Genomic DNA, 21,655 nt, shown 5'->3' with positions numbered 1-21,655 from the left:
AGGCAAAACTTTATCCATCTCTGAGATTTGCATTATTTTTAAAAACATGATTTTTTATATAAAAGTTATTGTTAACACCGGCATATTGTCACACCCCAGTTCATCCGGCAATATAAATTCCATTTATTTACCATATTGACATTTAAAACACGTATTTTATAAATGTCTCAATGATTTCGAGTCCGTACATTTGACGTCAATGGGGCCCCGGTTAAGATTGGTTATCGAAGTTCTTAAAAATATATATTTTTTTGCAGAAGAAAGTCATACTGGTTTGACGTGACATGAGGGTAAATAAATGAAAGATTTTACATTTGCGGACAACCTATAAACTGGTACATCAGTCAGGGGGGAAACACAAGTGACGGAGACAAATCCATTTTTATTTCAGAATAATAAATTGAAAAAACTTCTAGTGCTTTTGCCGTTACAGAAACTTGGGGTAGATTTTTGTTACAGTGAAGCAATTTCAACATAATAGCTTACCAAATATGGTAACAATTAGCAACAAATGGCCATGTAGGTATATAAAGCCAGGTTGGAGGTTGTAGGGTGCATAGATGTTAAAATACACATTTTAAAAGACTGGTCAGACCATAAAAGACTGTTTTTCACGGTTTTCAGTCCCTACGTGAAAACCATCATTCTCTGCCTGAAGTTCCAGCGACTCGGTTGTAGAAGCATACCACAAACACCGGGTCCCTCTCCTCCAAGCTGTTCAAAAAGCCATTTCTCTCCTCCTCGCTCCACGAATCAAACCACTGAGTCCACAGCCTTAACTGGCATTCAAAAATGTTGGGCGGCCGATCATTGACCTTGCAGAGAAAATATAAATACAGACAAACTTTATTAACATGCAATGCATCGTTTGACGACGATGCATCACAATCATGCGCACCATATCACCTGTAGTGTGTTCAGCTGGTCCAATAAACTAGAGACCTTTCCAGGCACAGCCTTGGAGGTCAGATCTTCCAGAAAGCGTTGCCTTTGAGCGACATTCCACGTCAAGAACCAACTAAGCACACATCGCTGCTCCTGAAGCGTCACGTATGACAGCGGCGAGGGGTCTTCTCTCGAGCCCGTGTTGAGGGATGAGCAGATCAGATCTTCCAGACGCTGCGGGACGATGCATCCTGGAGCAGAAGGAAAGTCTGTCATGGAGACTGGAGGAAGAGTTGGCCAACCTTGTGTTCTGGTGAAACTGGAGACCTGCGTTTCAGACAGAGCCTCCATCGATGGGTTCATCATGGATGCTTGTGGTTGGTTCGAGCTTTGTAAAGCGTGATGGAACCAAGCCATTTCTAATAAGGAAAATGTGCATTTTAGTCCTCAAATCACTGCTGGCAGTAAATCTAACTATGTTGCATTTGTGTTATACTCGAATTGGACATTTTAGAGAGCAAGCAGCGTTCATGTTCACACGTACATCATTTCTTTTGTTTAACAGCATTTTAAATCATGCAGTATTCATGTGTTTATTCCGTTCAGTTCAGTCACTTCCTTGTTGAAAATCATGCTGGGCTCGCTAGCGTTTAGCTGACCAAAACACATCGAGCAAACTCTTCACTTGAGTCGATATATAAATAATCTGAATAAAACATTACCCTCTTCTCAGTTAGATCTGTCACCTTCCGTCGAAATAATGCATGTTTGACTTTGAAATGTCGATAATCTGGTCGTAAATAGACCTCGACTGAGCAGAGAAGACGCTCGGTGTTTATAAACCTCTAGCATCTGCTCGGCTGAGACGTCACGAGGGCGGGGCTTGAATAGATTATAAAGTCATTAACATAAGATAAAAGTCTTGTCTTTATACAAATCAGGTTGTAATAACTTTTTCTTGATGTAGTCAATGTTGTTTATAATTGTTAAAATTCTCGTGTGCGATACATTTGCCATTTGCCATTGGTTCGGTTTTCTGTTTACCAAATGTAAACTTAAATTGATTTAAAATATTTTAAAAAACGGATTCTGGAAAATATGCTCTGATCATGCGATAACGGTTAAGGCAAAGTGTACACATAGAAATTCGTGTTTTTAACTCTTTAAGTAAAATAACAAACTACTTTTAATTCTCTCTGCCCCCACTCGAGTAAAAACGGAGCCAGCTGCAGATGGGCGGGTCAGCCACAAGTGGGCGGGACTTAAACCGCAAGTGGGCTGTGCAAACCTTGTAGTATTGGTTCATGATCCACAGTTGGTGTAGTATCTTGGGATACGTAACAAAAAAGACTCTGAAAAGGCCTTTATTTGGGACACATCACAGCTTCGGATATCCACACAAAAGCATGCACTGGAACACAACACCCTGCGCTTCTTCACAGCTTTTACAATGCCCCATACACAATGCGTAACTGCCACATGCTGGACAAATCTCAATATCGGGATGTTTTTGTATTTTCTACAAAAAAAATCCAACACTAACCCCTCACCCAACCGTGAAAGGGCAGCACAATCTGATTGTAGCACAACATGTCGGAACAGCAGTGAATGATCCTTTTAATAATTGGTAAGACAAATAGAAACTTCAGTGCTTTAGAGAAATTGTCGTTTCTGAAATAAAAATACAAGAACGGGCATAATTATTAATTTGATATCAATGTAAATACATAAAATACATGAGTGTTTACTTATTGTGCCATGCTGGCCTAACTTCACGTAGCACTTAACTTCCGGTAGATTAAAACGTGCTTTACTCATAAAAAACTTGTCGTTTCGTTTTATTGTATATTCATTTGATGCATTTTGACAAGTTGTGATGAAACAAAACTTTTAAAGTACGATAAACATATATTTTAACAGTGTTTACATTACAGCCTCTTGCCATTCTAAATCACCGAGTGAAATCCAGCCTACTTGCGGCCTAAGCTCCTCCCACTTGCAGTTTGTTGCGTTAACTCCTCCCACCTGCAGTTCTCCGGGCTGCAGATCCATCACTACTTTGCCCACTCCGCCTCTTCCGGAAGCACCGGTTGCGCGCTGACGTCAGTGACGAAGGCGTTGCGGTCTGCGCGAGCTACAGAACGAGCGAAGGGAACCAAGATGGCGGACCTCGAAGACGTTACGCTAGACGGCAGGCCGCTCCATTCGCTCCGGGTAGCGGATTTGAAAGCCGCGTTGGAAGAGAGAGGGCTTCCGAAAAGCGGACAGAAGAATGCTCTCATCAAGAGGCTGAAAGGGGTGAGTGGAAGCTGCGGTTTTTCGGCCCCGAGGAGTCCGGAGACCGTGATTCGGAGAGGCCGAGAGTCGGTGGTCTTGCGCTAGCTGCTAGCGCGCACTAGCTAGGCTGCTCGAGCAGTTTGTAGTGTGTCATCATCATGTTCCTCGCAGATGCCCTTCGGTGTGTGTTTGTGAGACGTGCAAAAGCACAGTGTATTTTCGCTGAATCTGGGATTTTACCTGTGTGTTTGGGGGGGGCAGACGTCGCAGAGGGTTCGGGGCGACGCGCTTGTGTTTACAAGTCTACGGGTGGCCGTGAACTGTGGGGTTTTTTAACTTGTCGGCGCGTTCGCGCTTTGTGTGCACAAGGTGTTAGTGGGTGAGGGTTATGAAACGGGGATGCGCTCATTGTGATTTTAATACAATATTAGTGCATTGGGCGAAACGGTGGTAGTTGAGTGTCATCTGCTTTGCTGAAATAAACACTGAAGTCACGTCGCAGTTGCTTTGATTCCCGGTGTGTGTGTGTCTGTGGGGGGGGGTGATTGATGTTGTTGGCGCCGCTTCTGCTTTGAAGTTTATTATGAAGTTACTGATATAAACAAACTCCCGTCTGTCTCATTTTTTCACTCGTTTATTTTATGCATTCGATTTTCTTTTTATAAAGCATGCATTTTGACACTTTACGGTAGTTTCAGTTGTATCGGTACCGGCGGTATTTTACGGTATCGTCTATTCAAACCTATTATATACATTCTTTCGTGATTATCTCAGCATTTGAGAATTTAGCATAACTGTAATACAATTTTATCCTTATAGTTACTATTTCCAGTGCTGTGTATCTTCTTATCAATCAAAATTCCGAGCGGTTTATATTTCACAAATGTTTACTTGTGTCCTTTGCTACAAAGTGTGCTTGTGTATTTAATGCACTCAATGAAGTATGCATGCCTGACACTTTGCATGTGCAACAGGCTCTCATGTTGGAGAACCTTCAGAAAACCTCTTCTCACCACATTGGCCTGCAGCCCAACTCCCGGGTGAGCTGACCGGCAGTGCTTTACATTTTCAACAAAAATGTTACTGTGTGTTATTAAAAGCTTGCTTCCTGTACTGAAACAAGCATTCTATTTTGAAATATGTGTGCTTGTCTAGATTGGGGAGGAGATGAGCCAGAACAGTTTCATTAAACAGTACCTGGCGAAACAGCAAGAACTGCTCAGGCAGCGCTTGGAGAGAGAGGCACGGGAAGCGGCTGAGAATGATGGTGAGTACGCGCATATTTGGGCGATTAGTGTTGTCATTTTTAAATGCCAAGTTTGAGTGTTCCTCCTGTCTTTGCATCTTTCTCGTCTTCATTTAACGTCTGAAACTGCTAATTTTACTGTATCTACTTGGTATTCGATTTAATAATATTGTTAGGATTACAATGGGTAACACTTCAGTATGGGGACAATTCTACGTTTTAGTTGTTATTAGCATGCATATTATTGGCATATTGGCTGTTTATTAGTACTTCTAAAGCACATAATCTGCATGACAATGCACTACATTCCTAATCCTACCCAATACCTACATCTAACAACTACCTTACTATCTATTAATATGCAAGAAATTAAGAGTTTATTGGGGGAAAGTCGTAGTTAATGGTCTGTCAATAGCGAGAACTGCCCCCGATACTGAAGTGTGACCCTACAGTATACAAGTATATCACAATATGCTAGTTTTGGTTAATGTGTTAGGTTCAGTACAAAGAGAAGGCTACGCTGATTTGGTTCGCCAATATACATGGCTTTGAGCAATTTATTAGCATAAGTATCTTAAGTTAAAAAAAACGTCTAGAATCAGTTTGTTGAATGCGGGGTAGATACTATAATAACATGGTCTTCGAAAGCGAAGTTTAAGTCTTTCTACTAATTAAAGGTTTTCTCATAAATGCATTATAATTTCCTTGAATATTTATTTAGTAAAATAAAATAAACATGTTTATTTCAGGTTAAGCTAATTCTGTATGGCATAAATGTTTCATGACTTTTCTTTACTTTTCTGCAAGGGTCTGTGTCATTGGTTAATTATTGATTATTACCTTTTTTATCTTATTTAGGAACAGATCAAGATGACCACACAGAAGCCAATGACAGCAAGGTCTGTGCTGCCCCTGCCCAGGTTAGAAACATTTCACCTGGTTTTTATTCGTTTGTAGGGATTCACTGCGCTTGGAAAATACATGTTATCTTTGCACATATGCATAAGGCGACAAAATGTAATTTTAGATTATAGTTTAGTTGAATGTTATTGGCATCTCGTTTCTCTGCCAGGATGACCAACACAAACCCACAGCAAGTGAGGTTGATGATAACAGTGAGAAAGAACAGCCATCACCCTCTGTACCTGCTCAGCCTGGGGCGATAGCTTCTTTGTCAGTTCGGGTTGTTGGTGAAAGAGAGTCTACCTCAAGCCGTGCAGCGGCCGACAGTGATGACGACAGCGAGGGCGGGGACGACAATGAAAACGACAAGGAAGAGTGCAAAATGAATGCTCAGAGAAGTGTGCCAAAAAGCCAGCCGGTGAGGGAAAGATCAGGTGGCTCACAGCAACAGCAGCATCCACCCCCCCAACACATACCCTTGCTATCACAGCAGCTGAGACAGCCCACTCCGCCCCCATCCCCTCCACCCGAACTCTCATTCCCACTCCCAGACACCCCTAAACAGAGCCCCCCAAGTCCAGGAGAGCTCCCGTCTAGACAGCGCATGTCTAGCTCTTCCAGCTCCGGCAGTTCGAGCAGTGACAGTCGTAGCAGTAGCCCTGAACCAGCAGGCGATTCCTCCGAACGCAGACCAGGCCCTCTGACCTTACTGGCGCGAAAGATGGAGTCTGAAGGAGCTTTCTCTGGAGCTGGAAAGCATGAAAGAGAGGCTGTTGATAGACAGGGTGTACCTGCAGGACGAGGCCACAAAGAGGGAGGCGTGTCTGCAATTACTCACACAGCCAATGCAGCATCAGTTCTGTCATACCCCAGTTCGGTGATCTCTAACCAGGGAGTTAGTGTGGTCAGGACAGCGGTGATAGAAGAGAGCGATGCCACGAAGCAGGACGGGGACCATCTTTTGTGGGAGCAGGAAAGACAAAAAGAACAAGAGAGGCAGAAAGCTCTTGAAAAGGAGAGAGAGGAAAGGGAGAAGGCATTGGAGCAGGAAAGGCAGGAACGAGAAGAGGCTCTTAGACGCGAGAGGGAAGAGAGAGAGAGGGCTTTACAACGAGAACGGGAAGAGAAGGCCAAGGCGTTGGAACTAGAGAGAGAACGAGCGCTGGAAAGGGAGCGAGCGTTAGAGAGAGAAAGGCTGGAAAGAGAGCAGGCTCTGGAAAGGGAGAGGATTGAAAAAGAACAGGCTCTGGAGCGAGAGAGGGTTGAAAGAGAAAAGGCCCTGGAAAGGGAGAGACTGGAGAGAGAGAGGATCGAGAGAGAGCAAGCTCTGGAGAAAGAGAGGATCGAAAGAAAAAAAGCTCTAGAAATGGAGAGACTGGAGAGAGAGAGGATAGAGATAGAGAGACTGGAGCGAGAGAGGGTAGAAAGAGAAAAAGCTCTGGAAAGAGAGAGACTGGAGCGCGAGAGGATAGAAAGAGAAAAGGCTCTAGAATTGGAGAGACTGGAGAGAGAGAGATTAGAAAGGGAGCGAGCTCTAGAAAAAGAGAGGCTGGAGCGAGAGCAAGCTCTGGAGAGAGAGAGGATAGAAAAAGAGCAAGCTCTGGAGAGGAAGAGACTGGAGAGAGAGAGGATAGAAAAAGAGCAAGCTTTGGAGAAGGAGAGGCTTGAAAGAGAAGCCGCTTTGGAGCGAGAGAGACAAGAAATGGAGAAAGAACGCAAGAGACAAGAAATGGAGAAGGAGCGAAAGAGACAGGAGAAGCAAGAGAGAGACATGGCCTTAGAACGAGAAAGACTGGAGAAGGAGAAAGCAGCTTTGGAAAAAGAGCGGTTGCAGAGAGAGAAAGCTCTCGAGCGTGAGGAGGCTCAAAAGAAAGCAGAGGAGGAGAAAGAGCGTGCCTTGGAAAAAGAGAGAGAGGAGAGGGCTTTACAAGAGGAGAAACAGAGAGCAGTGGCGGAGAAGGAAGTAAGAGCTCGGGAAGAAAAGGAAAAGGCTTTGAAACAAGAACGAGAGGAGGAACGAGAGAAAGAAAGAGAAAGCCGTCTTCCTCCGCTGAAGCGTGGTCGTGATATCGGTGGTTTCTCTCGTTCAGTGGCCCATCCTGAGAGTCAGTCGGACAAACCTGAGGATAGTGAAGATGCTCGATCTACAGAGCCTTTCCCTAAAGAGTCACCCACACCTACGACACCATTATCCTCTCAATTGTCTTCTAAGAAGTCTCGCTTTCTCAGAGATGCTCCCACGACTCCTCTCCCATCCTCTCCAGCTTCTGTCTTAAAGAGACCTCGGTCCTTCTCGGACAAACCCGTGCCGCAAGCTCCTGTAATTCCATTAGCAGCTATACCTGGAGACGCAGTACAAGATGGTGCCGATCAGGCTTCTCAAACACCTCTTGAGACTGTGAGGCAGAAGGTCGTTGTTTCAGCTCCCCATGGGTTAGAAAGCAAGACCCCAGAAGTGGGTGATCAGAAACACGAGGTAGAGAAGATGGTGGTATCAGAGGCACCCAAAGCGCTGAAGGACAATGAAGCGAGCATATACACTAAACCCGGGAGAGTTGAGGATGAAGGGAAATCTCCATTGCCTCCTCCAGGAGAGAAGAAAAGAGGAAGGGAAAGAGACAAGAAAGAGGTGGAGAAAAGAGAAAGAAAATCGTCATCGTCCAGCGATAGTTCATCATCCGATTCGGATTCTGGGTCTTCATCCTCCTCGCGTTCCTCTAGTTCATCATCATCCTCGCAGGAGAAAACCCGTACTAGTTCAGCTGGTAAAAAGGTGAGCGGTTCCTCATTTTTCTCACTTGCTCACAGAGATCCTACAGAGATCTCACAATTAAAAAGCCTATCGAGTCAGTCCACCTTAATTAACAGCATTATGTCATGGTTCTGAAGGCATTAGTGTGCTAGCATTGAATTGCACGATCCTATTAATCTCAGTTGCTTCAACACTTTACTCAAACATAAAAATCTATCCAAGAAGTATTTTAAGGATTTGTAGAGATGATATGTCGCATCTGGTTAACAGCATGTGGTTAACATTGAATCTCATTGGATCTTGCGTGACTAGTTTCCAGTACTCTAGTGAGTAAATTTAGACGACTTTGGTGAACAATTGAATCGTTTTTATACATGACTTCATTTGTTAACCTTTTCTTAATTTTCCCACTTTTATTTTCCGAAGAATGCAAGTCTTCATGTCTTACTCCAATTTCAAGTTTTAAATATAGTTTGTAATTCACTCATTACCAGCTTGAATGTGTTTTATTCTTAAACTACATCACGAGCACTCATAAACAAAATCAGATCTTAATATGTTATTTCCTATTTTCCATAGTCAAAGGAAATCCAGAAAGAGTCTACGAAGCACATGGATGAAGTTAGCAAATCTAAAGCTGTGATTGAAAAGCCACCAACAGCCCAGCGCAAAAAACGAATCTTCACAGAGCAGGAGGAGAAAGATGTCAGCAATGTAGACGTCGTTCAGACCAAGGTCAGTAATCATATAACTCATTCAACAAAAATGAATTTAGTTCAGACTAAATTTAAGTTAAGAACACTCTTGACACGGTCTGTTTCGGGACAAACAAGTCTGTATTTATGTGCTGCACTTTCCCTTAAACATCAGAGACCCTGCCTTGAGCAACAGGATGAGAAGGGAACAGGAGGAAGAAAGGAACATATTGGGGAAGATGATATTATGGAAAACACTACAAGGTCTGTCTTCGACAATTATTTTATTAGTGCTGCAATGCATCAGAAACGGGTGTTCAGGATTTGCTCAATTTGTTTTATTCAGGTAGCTATAAAGATGATCTCGGAGCACTGAAAGACAAAATGTGTTGATGTGAATTGTGTATTTTGACCATGAACGCTTATTGAACTATGAGAACATTGAGTCTTACTCCGGTTATGCTTAATAAGCTGATAACAAGTAAGGTCAGGTAACGCGTCAAATGTTTTTTTTTTAATCGGGGAAAGCTCATAAACGCCGTAAGCAAACCTCCCCAGCAGAGGTAGTTTTTTGCCCATTACTATGATGTAAACGCCTTTACCTGTTTTCTCTCAGTTTTGTTTATGTGCACATGTCTGACAGCGCAATAGTAAAAGCCCAAATCGGAAGTAATAGTAAAACAACGCATAAAAGTCCCCTCTCGAATCATACAGTTGATGTAGAGATGTCAAAATGAATTACTATTGGACATGAGAAGAGATATAAAAACCGACAAGTCTCAAACTACCATGTAAACGCGGTTTTCTGCGTAGCCGGTTTATTACCATGCATGTGAAAACCAGTTTCTTTTTAAGCCAAATTTTTATAAATATCCGTGTCTTGATATAAACGCACTCATTGCATGGCCAATAACCATTATAGGAGTGATATCCAGTAAGAATAATTTGATTACTTGTGTTTAAAACCCTGTTTAAATCAATGCATACATTGTCAGAAAGCAAATGTCAGTGCTTTTATGAACTAATACAATGGCTATATTAATTAATTACGGTTCTTATAATCTACCAGATTTTCTTTTTAAGTTTACTTGAAATAAAACGTCCCCACTTCACATTTGAAACAAATATAAATACATACTAATATCTGATCTACAGATTTTTGTTTGTGGAGCAAGTTCTGACAAAAACAAGCGGTGTTAGAAATGCTTTTAAATCGCTTACATCTAGTTTTAAAAGTGACCTCATGTAAAGAAACGCAATAAATCAGCATTCGAAAATGCGTTATTTTTTAAGTTAAGTTTAAACAACTCTCATGCCAGATTTGAGAGAAACGTGAAATAATTGTAAGAGCGCTGGGTCGTTGAGCTCGCCCGTGTGAATTCCGGACAGGCAATCATCGCGGCTCCCTCTCGGCCGGTGTTAATGGGGTCCTGCTGCGGTGAGTCTCGCGCACCTCCCTTTCTCTCATCTAAACATGGCTGTACTGCGCGTTATTTGAGCGATAACACCGGGCACAAGGTGGTCCGTTAGCGTTGGACGATCGGCGGTAAACGATTTCGCCAAATTCCGTCATTTCTAGCGATTATTGAGGCGCTGATAGGTGCGTGATCATCTCATTGTGCGTAATGCTGCTCGACGCGGGCGAGGGAGGAGGAGGAGAGAGATGCTGCGCTCCTTCACTCGCATCCCACAATGCGGCGTAGCGATTTTCTCATCTTGCTTCGTTTGATATTTATATCTCGCTATTTAGTGGATTAAAATCGGAAGTATTTACGCTCGCGTTGTCGGCCGCTTGAACGATGAAAGTGACGCGTCGACACGCGCGCGTCTCTCAACTCAGCGGGATGAGCGGTTCATTTAGTGCGCGTGCAGCCCGGAGCTGTAGTTTTGGAGGTCAATGTGAAACTGCAGTCGCAAGGTTATAGATATATTATATTAAAGATCCTGTTTTTATTTAAAAAATGCTTACGCGTGGGGGGTGTACTTGTAAATAGGCCTACACTTGTTCTTGGGTTATTTATAGAAGCAATTGACCAATCTGTTCTGGTGTGTTCATTGTGGCTTTATCAAAGCTGTTGACACAACACTGTTCACTTAACCCACAAATCTGATAATTTTTAATTTTATATGATTTAAATGCGTGTTGCTTATTGCCATTAGTGATTTACCAGCTGTTGCGTTTGCTAAAATATTCTTTTTTTCTCCTCTTCGTCTGTTTCTCAGTAGTGAGGTGAAGGAGACAGTCATGGCCGAGCCCGAGAAGCTACCAGAGAGCAGCGAGGAGGTAAGAGTACATTATAGTGCCCGGCTGATAGCTGGACTGTAGGCCACGTCCAAACAAAGAGGCAAACACCATAAGATATCACCCTTTTTGTTTCTTAAAAATTAACAAAATAATTCAATTAAAGACCACTTTAGATTTTACCATTGTAACTTGAAGCCCTCTCTCGCACACGGAGGCGAAACACTTTGAGGTTTATTCCTCACAAGTAAACATCTTTACATGCATGCAGTTTAAAACCAGTTAGTTGGTTTGCCCTCTTTGTGGTCGTAGTAGCTGTTGTATGAACATTGTGCTGAAACTGTCTTAGAGACAAGCAGCAGGGAGCACTATCTCACTGTGGCTGATGTTTAAAACCCCCTTGATTGCTTTGTTGTAAAGGTGCTCATGCCTCTTCCATTGCTCTTATTGGCACCTGCATACAACTACTACTACAGCACCCGTTCCACTGTCCCCAAGCACCATGGCTATACCAGATATGCTCTTGAATCTGCTCTGCAGTGGAACACTTCAGGCATCAATGGCCTCATTACCTCAATGGAGTTGGCTAGGAGCACCTGTTGATTGGACTGATAATGAGAGGCTGGGTAATGTGGGAGTGGGCTGCCACTGAAGATGACATGTGAGCCTGTCAACGTGTGGCTCAGGGAATGTGTTTTTGAGACTGCAGAAGATTGTTTAAAACCTAAATGTGGACTATTACTGCTACTTCAGGACTGTTCAAGCTGAAAGTTTTGGTTTTATTGGAGCATTCAGTGGATCGTTCCTGTTGCTCGCTACATTATGGGACTATGGCATTATCTCCATCTTCAATGATGTTATGATGGATGTTTTTGCTCAGTGATACCAAAAATAATGGACGCTGCATTTTGCACTGTTGCCAGTATATCTGGACTCAAACAATACCGAAAAACGGTCACGGATTATTGCAGGGAAACGTAACTGTTGGTTTCGACTGACGCCTGAGGGATATGATTTTTCATCTGTCACTACAGACATCCTCAGCAGAACATCACCGGGATCAACATGCAGAATCTCCCTTTTAGCACGAACGTTTTCGCAAATAAAGCACAGTGAAGTGTTTCAGGGGATGTGGAATATTTTTCAGCAGTTTGTTGAAAGACTCTTCCCACGTTTAATGTCAATAAGATGGACATTTACAGAATTGACACTCTCAAACGTCACCCACACTTCTGCCAACCCGCTGTCAGATATTTGCCCAAACTTCCCAGCCTTCTTTCATTGGACTCTTGTTGCCTAGATACAGTAGATGCAGACGTGCGATTGGGCCATTCCCAACCCAGTGAAGAACATGTGTCAATGGTACCGGGAAACAAGTAGTCACTCTCCATTTTCTACTTTACAAGTTTTACCTAGACAATGCAAATGTTTAGCCGAAACTCCCTAGTAACTCTCAAATGGAGCTATTGACTACGTAACAAAGTGTAGATTTTTATCCATAAGGCCACTGCAGTTCAGAGTAAAGTCTAATGTTCCTCAATGTTATTTTTACACTGTGTAATTTGAGTTTTCTGCCTCAGTGGATACAAACCAGAGGAGAGCCTCAGTTTGATAAATGTTAGTCATTAAACTGAAGTATGGCCTTTAACGTAGATTTTAGTGTAGGCGAGGACAGACGGCATCTTTAGTCGAAATGAACTGTAACTGGGATTTTTATTGGGTATTTAATTCCGTGAAATCTGTCTAAATTGTCATATTGTCTTAATGCACATTATAATTGTGCAAAATTTGTGGCGTCGTTCAGTTCCTATTAGTACACTAAAGAGGCGGTCTGTCCCTTTAGCTGTTCATTTTTTATAGCCTAACTATTTATTGATGGCGCTCTGCCAGTTGGTCTCTACCTGTTATCAAGTTTTTTTTTTCTCCCTCATACTTTGTCCCTCACTGTGTTATCATAGTTTTTTTTGGTGTATTTAACCTTTTCACTTTGTCTTGGGTGTGTTTATTTTTCAGAGCACCACGCCAAAGACCTTCTGTGCCCGGAAAATCTCACTCAGCAGTGAGTATCTAAACTCTTTCTATTGTTTATACGATATATGCATGCAGGACGATGACGTGCTTCCGCTAAAATCGCTGCCAGCTTGGTCACTTCCGCTCTCATAGCACAAAGCGATTTTCACCAAGTGATAACGATGTGTTTAGTAAGAAACGTTCAAATTACGGTGAGCTGACAGCACTTCGGGTGAGCTTCATTAAAGTCCCCGTGAACCGGAAGTTGCGATTGTTTTTACTTCCGTTTTTTGGCACATTTCCGAGTGAAATGTAATTTCTAATGATGAGAAATAGTAGCCGTGACTTTCGTCTTTGTGATTTTTCGTTTTAAAATAAAACGGACAGTCGAAGGGGAGGAGACAATGCAGGCTCCGCGCAAACTGTCTAGCTTGTGTCATTTGAGATGGATGGTCATTACATTTTTTTTAAAAAGAGAATGACCCTCATTTATAAAATATTTACTTTAAATGCTGCAATATTTCATGAAAAAATAGGCATTGTCCTTTTTTAATCACTGGGACTTTTAAACCGGACTAGGCCTTAGTTTAATTAGCTAATTTAAGTAGTTTTAGTAAATATTACTTGTTAGTTTTTTGAGATGAGGCAAAGGCATTATGTATTTTAAGATATGTCAGTGCAAGTTGTTTTCAGTTTGGACAGCTCTTACATTTATTTTAGTCTAAAACTAGTCTAATCCCTGACCGGGAAACCACCCCTAAGTGCCTCTGTTATCATGCCTCTAGTACGTGCAAAAGTTCGCTTTGCTTTTTTTCACATTTGTAGATGTACCTTGAAACGGATAGCCTGAAGTACGTCTCCTTTTTTCGTTGTCAACGTATGGCGCAGTGTTTGAATAATTAAACTTTGATTGTTCATCGTAATCCTATGTGCATCCGGAAGCTAAACACCATTGTTCCCTGTGGCGAATGAAACCGAGGCACATCACCCCATGTGCATATACCCCATTGGAAGGATTTTTCACTATATATGATTTAAACAGTTTTCTACCTCACACACCTTACAGCAAACAATGTTGATGAGCTGTCATTTAAAAATGTCCATCTTCTGTCTACAGGCAGCAAACCGTCTCCGGGAGTGCTGAATTCAGAAGGGGAAACTGAGAGCACAAGCGGGGCAGCTGCTGGCAGGAAGAGGAGATGGGGCTCAAGTACAGCTGTCACTGCCAAGAAACCCTCCATCAGCATCACCACAGACTCATTAAAGGTCACAAAACGATGACAGTTAACAATTAGTTCAAAAGGAGTGTTGGTTAAAACATCCGTGTGTTTATAGTCCAAAAGAAATGTTTCCTCTTCTCTGATTAAATGCATTCTTTACCCGTGCAGTCTTTAATTCCTGACATCAAGCCTTGCTCAGGGCCAGGAGGCCGTTCTAGATCTGCATTCAGAAGAGGTGCCTCTTTCTGGGGACGAGGAAGGCGGGGAGAGAGGTGACCAAGACCTGAAAATCAGACGAACTGTTACACAGGTATGTCAAGGTTATTTCTGTAGTGCTTTTGCATTGTGATTCTTCTACTAGGCAATCGAGTTACTCATAAAAAGCAAATGAGTAAACTTGCATGGATTGATTGTAACCTTTGGGGTCCTCAAATACAGGTCGTGCCCTCTGACACACAAGAGAATGGACAGAAGGAATCAAAAAGGGATGATCCTGGAGATGAGGAGGAAAGAAACGACAGACAGGATAGACTTAGCCAGGAGGAGAAAATGGAAGACTCTGTTCAGATTTCCATGGACGCAGAGACTTCTTCCCCTGGCCATGATGTTGACATGAAGACGGGTGAGAATTTCATCAGAAGGGTGAAATTATTGGAAGTATCTGGCATTATGGTCTCATCCCTTTCTTTGTTTTTCCTCTTGTAGTGACTCACAGTGACACACTGATCAGGCGTTCCATTAGCCAGCAGAAGTCTGGAGTGAGCATCACCATTGATGACCCAGTCCGCACATCCAAGCAACCGTCTCCTCCTCGTAGCAAGCTGTCTAACATCATCCATATCTGCAACCTGGTAGGCTGTATTTTATTCATCTTCTCTCCACTGTATAAGAGTACACTGGAAGTTGTCCAAGCTTAAAGTGTTGTGTTGATGTGTCTTAAGGTGAGACCATTTACACTGGGCCAGTTGAAAGAGCTGCTGAACCGCACCGGTGCTGTAGTCGAGGACAGTTTCTGGATCGACAAGATTAAATCTCATTGCTACGTCACAGTAAGTATATTCTTCTTCCTGTTACCTGTCTGTTTCTGTATTTGTGCATTCGAGAATAGTATTCTTACCTGTTTTCTTGCTGCAGTTGAGAATAATTTAATTCTGTTTGCTCTAAACCTCTCCTCACCTTTCATTGCATCTCTCAGTACTCCAGCACAGAAGAGGCAATGGCCACACGGACGGCACTACATGGGGTCAAATGGCCCCAGAGTAATCCAAAGTTCCTCAGTGTTGACTTCTGCAATCAGGAGGAAGTAAGGAATTCATTTGACCAATTGATGTGATAAAAAAAATGTGTTTGGTTATTTTTCTGTATTGTAACGGATGTTTCCTTGGACCGCTCTTCAGTTGGACTTTCATAGAGGTCTAGGTCCAGCGGGAGAGAAGCCACCGGAGGAGACCCAAAGGGTAGCAGCTGCCGGGCCTGGCCGTACGGTTCCCCCACCTCTCCTTCCAGAGCGTGACCAGTGGGCTGAACGAGAGAGGGAGATGGAAAGGCGGGAACGAGCACGTGCAGATAGGGAATGGGACAGAGATAAGGTGAAAGACTTAAGCAAACCAGGAGAAGAACGGGAGGCTGCGGCCAGACGATCGCGATCTAGAGAGCGTGAGCGAAGGCGTAAGGAAAGAGGGAAGAGCAAAGAGAGAAAGACAGAGAAGAAGGGTGAGGAAGAAATGACATAAAAGTCCTTCATTTCTTTTTGCATATAAGCCACGTTCATTTTTATCATTCTTTGCATGCGTTCCAGAAAAAGGTCCCGAGGAGCCACCTGCTAAACTGCTGGATGACCTGTTCCGCAAAACCAAAGCAGCACCCTGCATATACTGGCTCCCCCTCACTGAAGAACTGGTATGTTTCTTTGTGTCTTAGTCATTTTAGCTAACATTACTGATCCTTAAAGGGTAATGGTGACGTATGATGTGTGCGTGAACAGGGTGCGAAGTGGTATACAAAATACATTGGCAGTAAATGTACACACAACCAATCACGGCGTTCGGCCAGAACGTTTTGATTGGGCGAACTTTTTCGGTCCTACGCCTTTCACAGATGATATATAATTATGAAAATATTATTTGACCGCTATACTTCTTGATTGCTTTCAGGATGTAAAGATATTTCCTACCAACATGATAAAAACATTTTCTGGACAGGATCACCCACCCTGACTTGAAGGGTCGATTCATATTTCGCGTCTAAAACCTTGAGCCTCGCTGCTTTCTGAAAAGTTTAACTATTTTCATCTCGTTGCAGGTCACCCCCTAGTTACAGGTGCCTGCTGCATGTTTAAATTAAAAAAATCAAATAAAAAAGCAGAAAAGAAGTAAATAGTGAATCGGGGTTAAAGCAAAAATTGATTTTGTAGCTAGTTATCGAGAGAGGTCATTTTGTTTTGATGAACACGCTTTCATTGCAGGCAGTACAGAAGGCAGAGGCTCGTGCCGAGCGCATGAGAGAAAGAGAGAAGAGGAGAAAGGAGATGGAGGAGGAAGAGGTCAAAAAGCGGGAAGAGGAGCGCAGGGAGAGAATGAAGCCCAGCGTTGCCGCCGCAGGAGACGGCGAGAGAGACCGTGACCGAGGTCGCGAGAGGGATCGGGAGGGGGACAAGCGAAAGGAGGGATATCGCAGGCCTGGCGGAAACAGCGCGAGCGGGAGCAGAAGGTCACGAAGCCGCAGTGACCCTCCACCTAGAGATCGACGACGCTAAGGAAAATCTGGAACTGTCCAGTTTGTAACCCCAGTTCCTGGACGTGCTGTAACAGCTCTATGCCTACCTGAGGACCAACTCAGACTCTACACAAATACACACACTGCATAAAGACACACACATGTGCACACGCTCATTGGGACCACGGTGGTGCTGTGTCTCTGGGCTGTAAGACTCCCAGTGTTCATTTCCCTTTCTCAGTGTTAATGGACTTCTGGTATACGTGGACAGCATTGCAAGACGTCATGTTGTTTGTCACCAGCTGATGGCATGCTGTCCCTGAGCCCTAGCCTCTGCCCTCTTATCACGTTTTTAGGTAGTGTTTTTTTTCCTTGAGGTTTGGTGAAGTCCTCTTTCTCCTTCAGTGTAGTGTTCACACAGATGGACGATAGAAGCTGCCTTCTACGAGATGATCTGAAAGCTTTGGTGTGACTTTTGTCCAGACTGTCGTGTGTTTTATTTCCCTTCACATTTGTCTCGTTTTATCATGTCTGCCTTTTACCGACCTTTTGCTGTTACCCACGTTGTCATGGAGAAGGGGATGCGTATTTAACCTTTCACATTTGGTTTTAAAAAGCTTTTTTTATCGTTTAAGCTTAATGGCTGACGTTTGTTTTCTTTATTTTTTGTTTACTCCTGTAAGTGCTGAATGTACAAATAATAAAAAGGTTACATCTAAGCTCTGAAAACAAGGCTCGTTTATTGGTTCTGTAGTTGCAGGGTTGCATCGATCGACCTTACCTGCTTGAATGAGAAGTGACGTGACAAAGCTGTATGGTTATTAATTCACAAACTACCTATATTCACAAGCAAGTGCCTCATAAACACAACTTGGCTTGTTTCTGTATTTTGTTTTCAACATTTATACATAGTTAAGACATTTATGGGGATGACAAATACGTTTTTATACCAACGACTTTCTTTAAAAAGTTGATCGGTTGATATTCATCTGTGAACCGTCTACAGGAACATGCAGCTTTATGGTGTCCGGCCTTAATCCGTCAGGGTCAACATCTGCATTCACTGAACATTTAGGGGCGGTTTCCCGCACAAGGATTATTTAAAACCAGGAGTAGGATATTTTAGTTGTATTAAAAAATATACTTTACAAAAGATGATTTTACATAAAATATATCAAGATAAACACAGAAATATTATTAAGAAATCACAGTGCAAGATGTCTCGATCAAGACACCTCACTTAGTCTGCGATTAGGCCTCAACCCTGTCCGTGAAACTGCCCCTTAATGGTGTTTTTCTGGCAATATACCATCTCTCAATTCTAAAGTGCCTTATTACTCGCGAAATATTTGTTTAAACAAGTCACTGCAGGACGCGTATTTGGTATTTTTACATGTATTTACACAATTTGCCTTCTGTAGATTAAGAGCTTATTCTGTTAAAACCATGCAAATTATTTTGGGTCAGAACGAGTATCATTATCCGAAGACCACAGGGAGGCAGACTTTCCACAGAACTAAATGTATACGCCACATGTTTTTATCTTTCTCAGAGCTGCCTTTTGAGTCTAACTGAAGGTTCAACAACACCTCTCTGCCTCATCACATTTCATGCAATAAAACCTTAAGACCTATCTGTGTGATTCAATTCCATCTGACTTCTCCTGCGGCTCATTTCCAGCCTCAATTATCTCTAAAGCTATCGTTGGCCTCTTAAGTTTCGCAAGCAGGTTAATATAATGCCGGTGGAAACGTTCACACCCTGTCTGCATCTTCTTCCCACTCTTCTATTTGTAGCGTCTTTAGCTGCTGATTGCTTTTGTCTATCAGACTCTCCAGCGTTCTCTCCTTCCATCACCATACTGAGGCTTTGACGTCCTTCCTGTCCAGCTCAGCAGAGGTTTCTCTGTAATTAACGTCCTGGTGGCTGAGTAGAGCATTTTTCCGGCCTGATGCAACACACTGTGCACAGTTCAGCTGAACTGGGTCGACCCTCCCATGCCCACACATCGCCCGGCACCATTCCTGTGACCCACAGTCTCTTCCTGAACACACTGAATGCTGTCAGAGGAATCGCTGGATGTGCCGAGTTTGCAGTTTTTTTGCATTTATTAAAGTGTGATGTAAAGTGACCCCTTTTGGGCCACATTTGGTAGTTATAACTGTCCAAGTACCCTTTTCAGAATACATTACCCAGAGCTATAGACATTTAGTGTGTGTGTGTGTGTGTGTGTGGACTTTTTATATGTTAGTGGGGACCTAAACCTGAAAGCACACTAACCTCTTGGGGACCCGTGTCACTGTGGGGACCAAAATTGAGGGCCCCATGGGCACAAAGCTTATATATTGTACAAAACAATAGTTTTTGAAAATCGAAGAATGCTAAAAGTTTACTACAATCTTTAGGTTTAGGGGATAAAATATACAGTTTGCACAGTAGACAACTCATAACACCTATGGACTGTCCCCACGGAGATAACATATACATGCGTGTGTGTGTCAGACTGAGACTTACCATTAGATGCCTAATATCTTGATGTTTGATCACTAAAAATAGGGGGGTCCTCCTTGTTTCCCACCCACCCATCTTACAGTTCGTACCTCGCTTCTAACTCAGAGCGAGTTCCGTGGGTGAGCGTACTATGGACCTTGCCCGTCTTGGGTTAAAACAACATTCTTTAAAATATCTTTTGTGTTCTGCGGAAGAAAAAAAGTCATACAGAGTTGTTGCAACATCTCACTTTTTACAATAGTGGTTTTGAGCCTTTCTTTAGTACATATTGCAGTTTTAACGGAGTGCCTGCAACCTCTTCAGCTTTGATTTATTCGAGTACCTGGTTGTTTTTATAAAACAGTTAACAACAAAACCTAAAGCGAGTTTTAGCACTTCCGGTTCCGTTATTAACTATAATAGGCAGAATTTCTCTTTCTTTGACAATTGCAGAAGCTTTTTTTATTTTTAGTAAAGTAATTCTCAAATCACAATATACACAGGGCTTGTTTGGTTTTGGAGATCATGTCATGGGGTTCAATCTTTTAAAATTGTTTCAGGTTAAGTGCATTTTATACAGCTGTAAAAACATGGACTCGTCCCGTGCCTAATTAAAAACAACAATAAAAATATTTTTACATTTTACGTTTGGGAGCAAAACATGGCACAAGGATAAACAGTTAAACAACACGTTAATATGAAATTAGTGTTATAAAATCGCTAAAGCCGTGTCTACACCGGACGTGGCGCGAAAAGAAAACTTAACACAAATAATGACAATACATACTATATAATAAATATTTTAATATTATAAAGCGAATTAATGCATATTACCTACAGAAATTGACGAACAATGACGTTTTAATCAAAGTGTGGGTTGGAAAAAAATCACTTCCTGTTGGGCGCTTAACGTTTAGTCACAGAAGTTGAATTATTTTATGGCATCCGAAGCTTTCTTCTTGTTCTCCTTTCATTGCGGTTTAATCTCTGTCTGAGCAAAAATGCGCCTTAAATGTTGTGTTGTAATAGGCTACACACACAACTTTAATCGCTTCTTTCTCTCCCCTATGGAAGCCCGTTTCCGCCAGGGTTGGGAATGTTTTTTTGAATTAGTAAGTCATAATAATGAGATACTAAGTCGAAATAATGACTTAGTAAGTCATAATAATGAGATACTAAGTCGATATCGACTTAGTATCTCATTATTATGACTTACTAATTCAAAAAAAAAATCCCAACCCTGGCGGAAACGGGCTTCCATACTCCCCGCTTTGCAATTTGGCGCTCTTTTCCTCAAGCCAGTGAGTCTGTGACGTCTCGCGATCGGCTCGTGAGTCGCGACAGGCGCGTTTTTAACCGCGAGAGTTTATTGTGTTCATAGCTGCGTGTCATATAGTAATAAGTAACGATTAACTCTGAAGAATAAACACCCTCCTCTAATGCATACAACACAGTGACCACATGTGCCAGACTGCTTTCATTTCAAAATACCAGCATGTCCAGATTTGGAACAACATAAGGTTGAGTAATGACGATACTGGATAATAACAAAACTGTGGGTCAAACTTGAGCCGGAAGTAAAGCAGTGACCGCACTACAGAGGTTAAAACACGGCTCGTCAGGTAACGTAAGGATAACCTAACGTCCAGCCGTGGGTTAAGAGCAATATACCACATCCTGTCAGTTGTGTGATAAGTGCTGATGAATGAACAGTGTAAAGAGATTTTAACTCATGTAAGCAATAATCTCCAGCAGACCTTCGTCCATCCCACCAGGAGTTGGAGAAACAGACCACAAGACTGCCAGCTCATTTTTCAAAGCCCACCTATGATGTGGCTTTCTCATACTTTTCCTAACCCGGTCTTTCTCTTGTTATCCCAAACCCGTTCGGTTCAAGCTGTAAAAACTCAGGGTTCTTGTTTGCGAAAAGACACATTCAGCCGTTCCGCTTATCACACAAAACCTTGAAGCCTCTTTCAGTCATTGTGCGTTACATTTGTGCTCGGAGCTGTAGTTGCGCATCATGTTTTTTGTGTGTTTCCTTGCTTGTTTTGCTTTGAGTTGGAGTTTGTGATGACAAGGACTCGCATATGAGAACCATATGTGCCTTAGAGTTGCTGGAGGAGGGGTGGATCTATTGCGACGCAACATCACAGGGACCACTGGGTAAAAGGGAAATATTAAAGACAGACGCGGAGAGGAACATATACTTCACGCTTG

At 42.6% G+C, this 21,655-nt stretch overlaps 2 protein-coding genes across 2 annotated transcripts; one reads left to right on the top strand and one right to left on the bottom strand.

Annotated features, from left to right (window-relative positions):
• Positions 1-362: 362 nt before the first annotated feature.
• Positions 363-1,741, bottom strand: c3h14orf119 (chromosome 3 C14orf119 homolog). The gene is made up of 3 exons (XM_056743738.1): positions 1,608-1,741; positions 907-1,304; positions 363-815 (listed from the first exon to the last, which is right to left on the bottom strand). Exons 2-3 carry the CDS (start codon positions 1,300-1,302, stop codon positions 642-644), a joined length of 570 nt encoding a protein of 189 aa, XP_056599716.1. The 5' UTR covers positions 1,303-1,304; positions 1,608-1,741; the 3' UTR covers positions 363-641.
• Positions 1,742-2,994: 1,253 nt separating this feature from the next.
• Positions 2,995-17,664, top strand: acin1a (apoptotic chromatin condensation inducer 1a). The gene is given in 19 exon segments (XM_056742551.1): positions 2,995-3,183; positions 4,137-4,202; positions 4,318-4,429; positions 5,267-5,328; positions 5,481-8,084; positions 8,643-8,798; positions 8,934-9,022; positions 10,982-11,042; positions 13,014-13,059; positions 14,128-14,276; positions 14,399-14,422; positions 14,424-14,540; positions 14,669-14,852; positions 14,936-15,081; positions 15,172-15,279; positions 15,426-15,533; positions 15,628-15,943; positions 16,029-16,129; positions 16,695-17,664. Coding segments are annotated over 19 exon segments (4,878 nt in total). The 5' UTR covers positions 2,995-3,045; the 3' UTR covers positions 16,986-17,664.
• Positions 17,665-21,655: the final 3,991 nt, after the last annotated feature.

This window comes from Triplophysa dalaica, chromosome 3 (assembly GCF_015846415.1).
Source record: "Triplophysa dalaica isolate WHDGS20190420 chromosome 3, ASM1584641v1, whole genome shotgun sequence".
Lineage (NCBI taxonomy): Eukaryota > Metazoa > Chordata > Actinopteri > Cypriniformes > Nemacheilidae > Triplophysa > Triplophysa dalaica.
This window is presented reverse-complemented; position numbering and strand designations above follow the sequence as displayed.

Bases quoted from the DNA above. Each gene is read 5' to 3' on its own strand.
- c3h14orf119 (XM_056743738.1), bottom strand. From the start codon at position 1,302: ATGGCTTGGTTCCATCACGCTTTACAAAGCTCGAACCAACCACAAGCA. The intron at 816-906 runs GTGATATGGTGC...TTTCTCTGCAAG, and splicing joins ACCAGCTGAACACACTACAG to GTCAATGATCGGCCGCCCAA.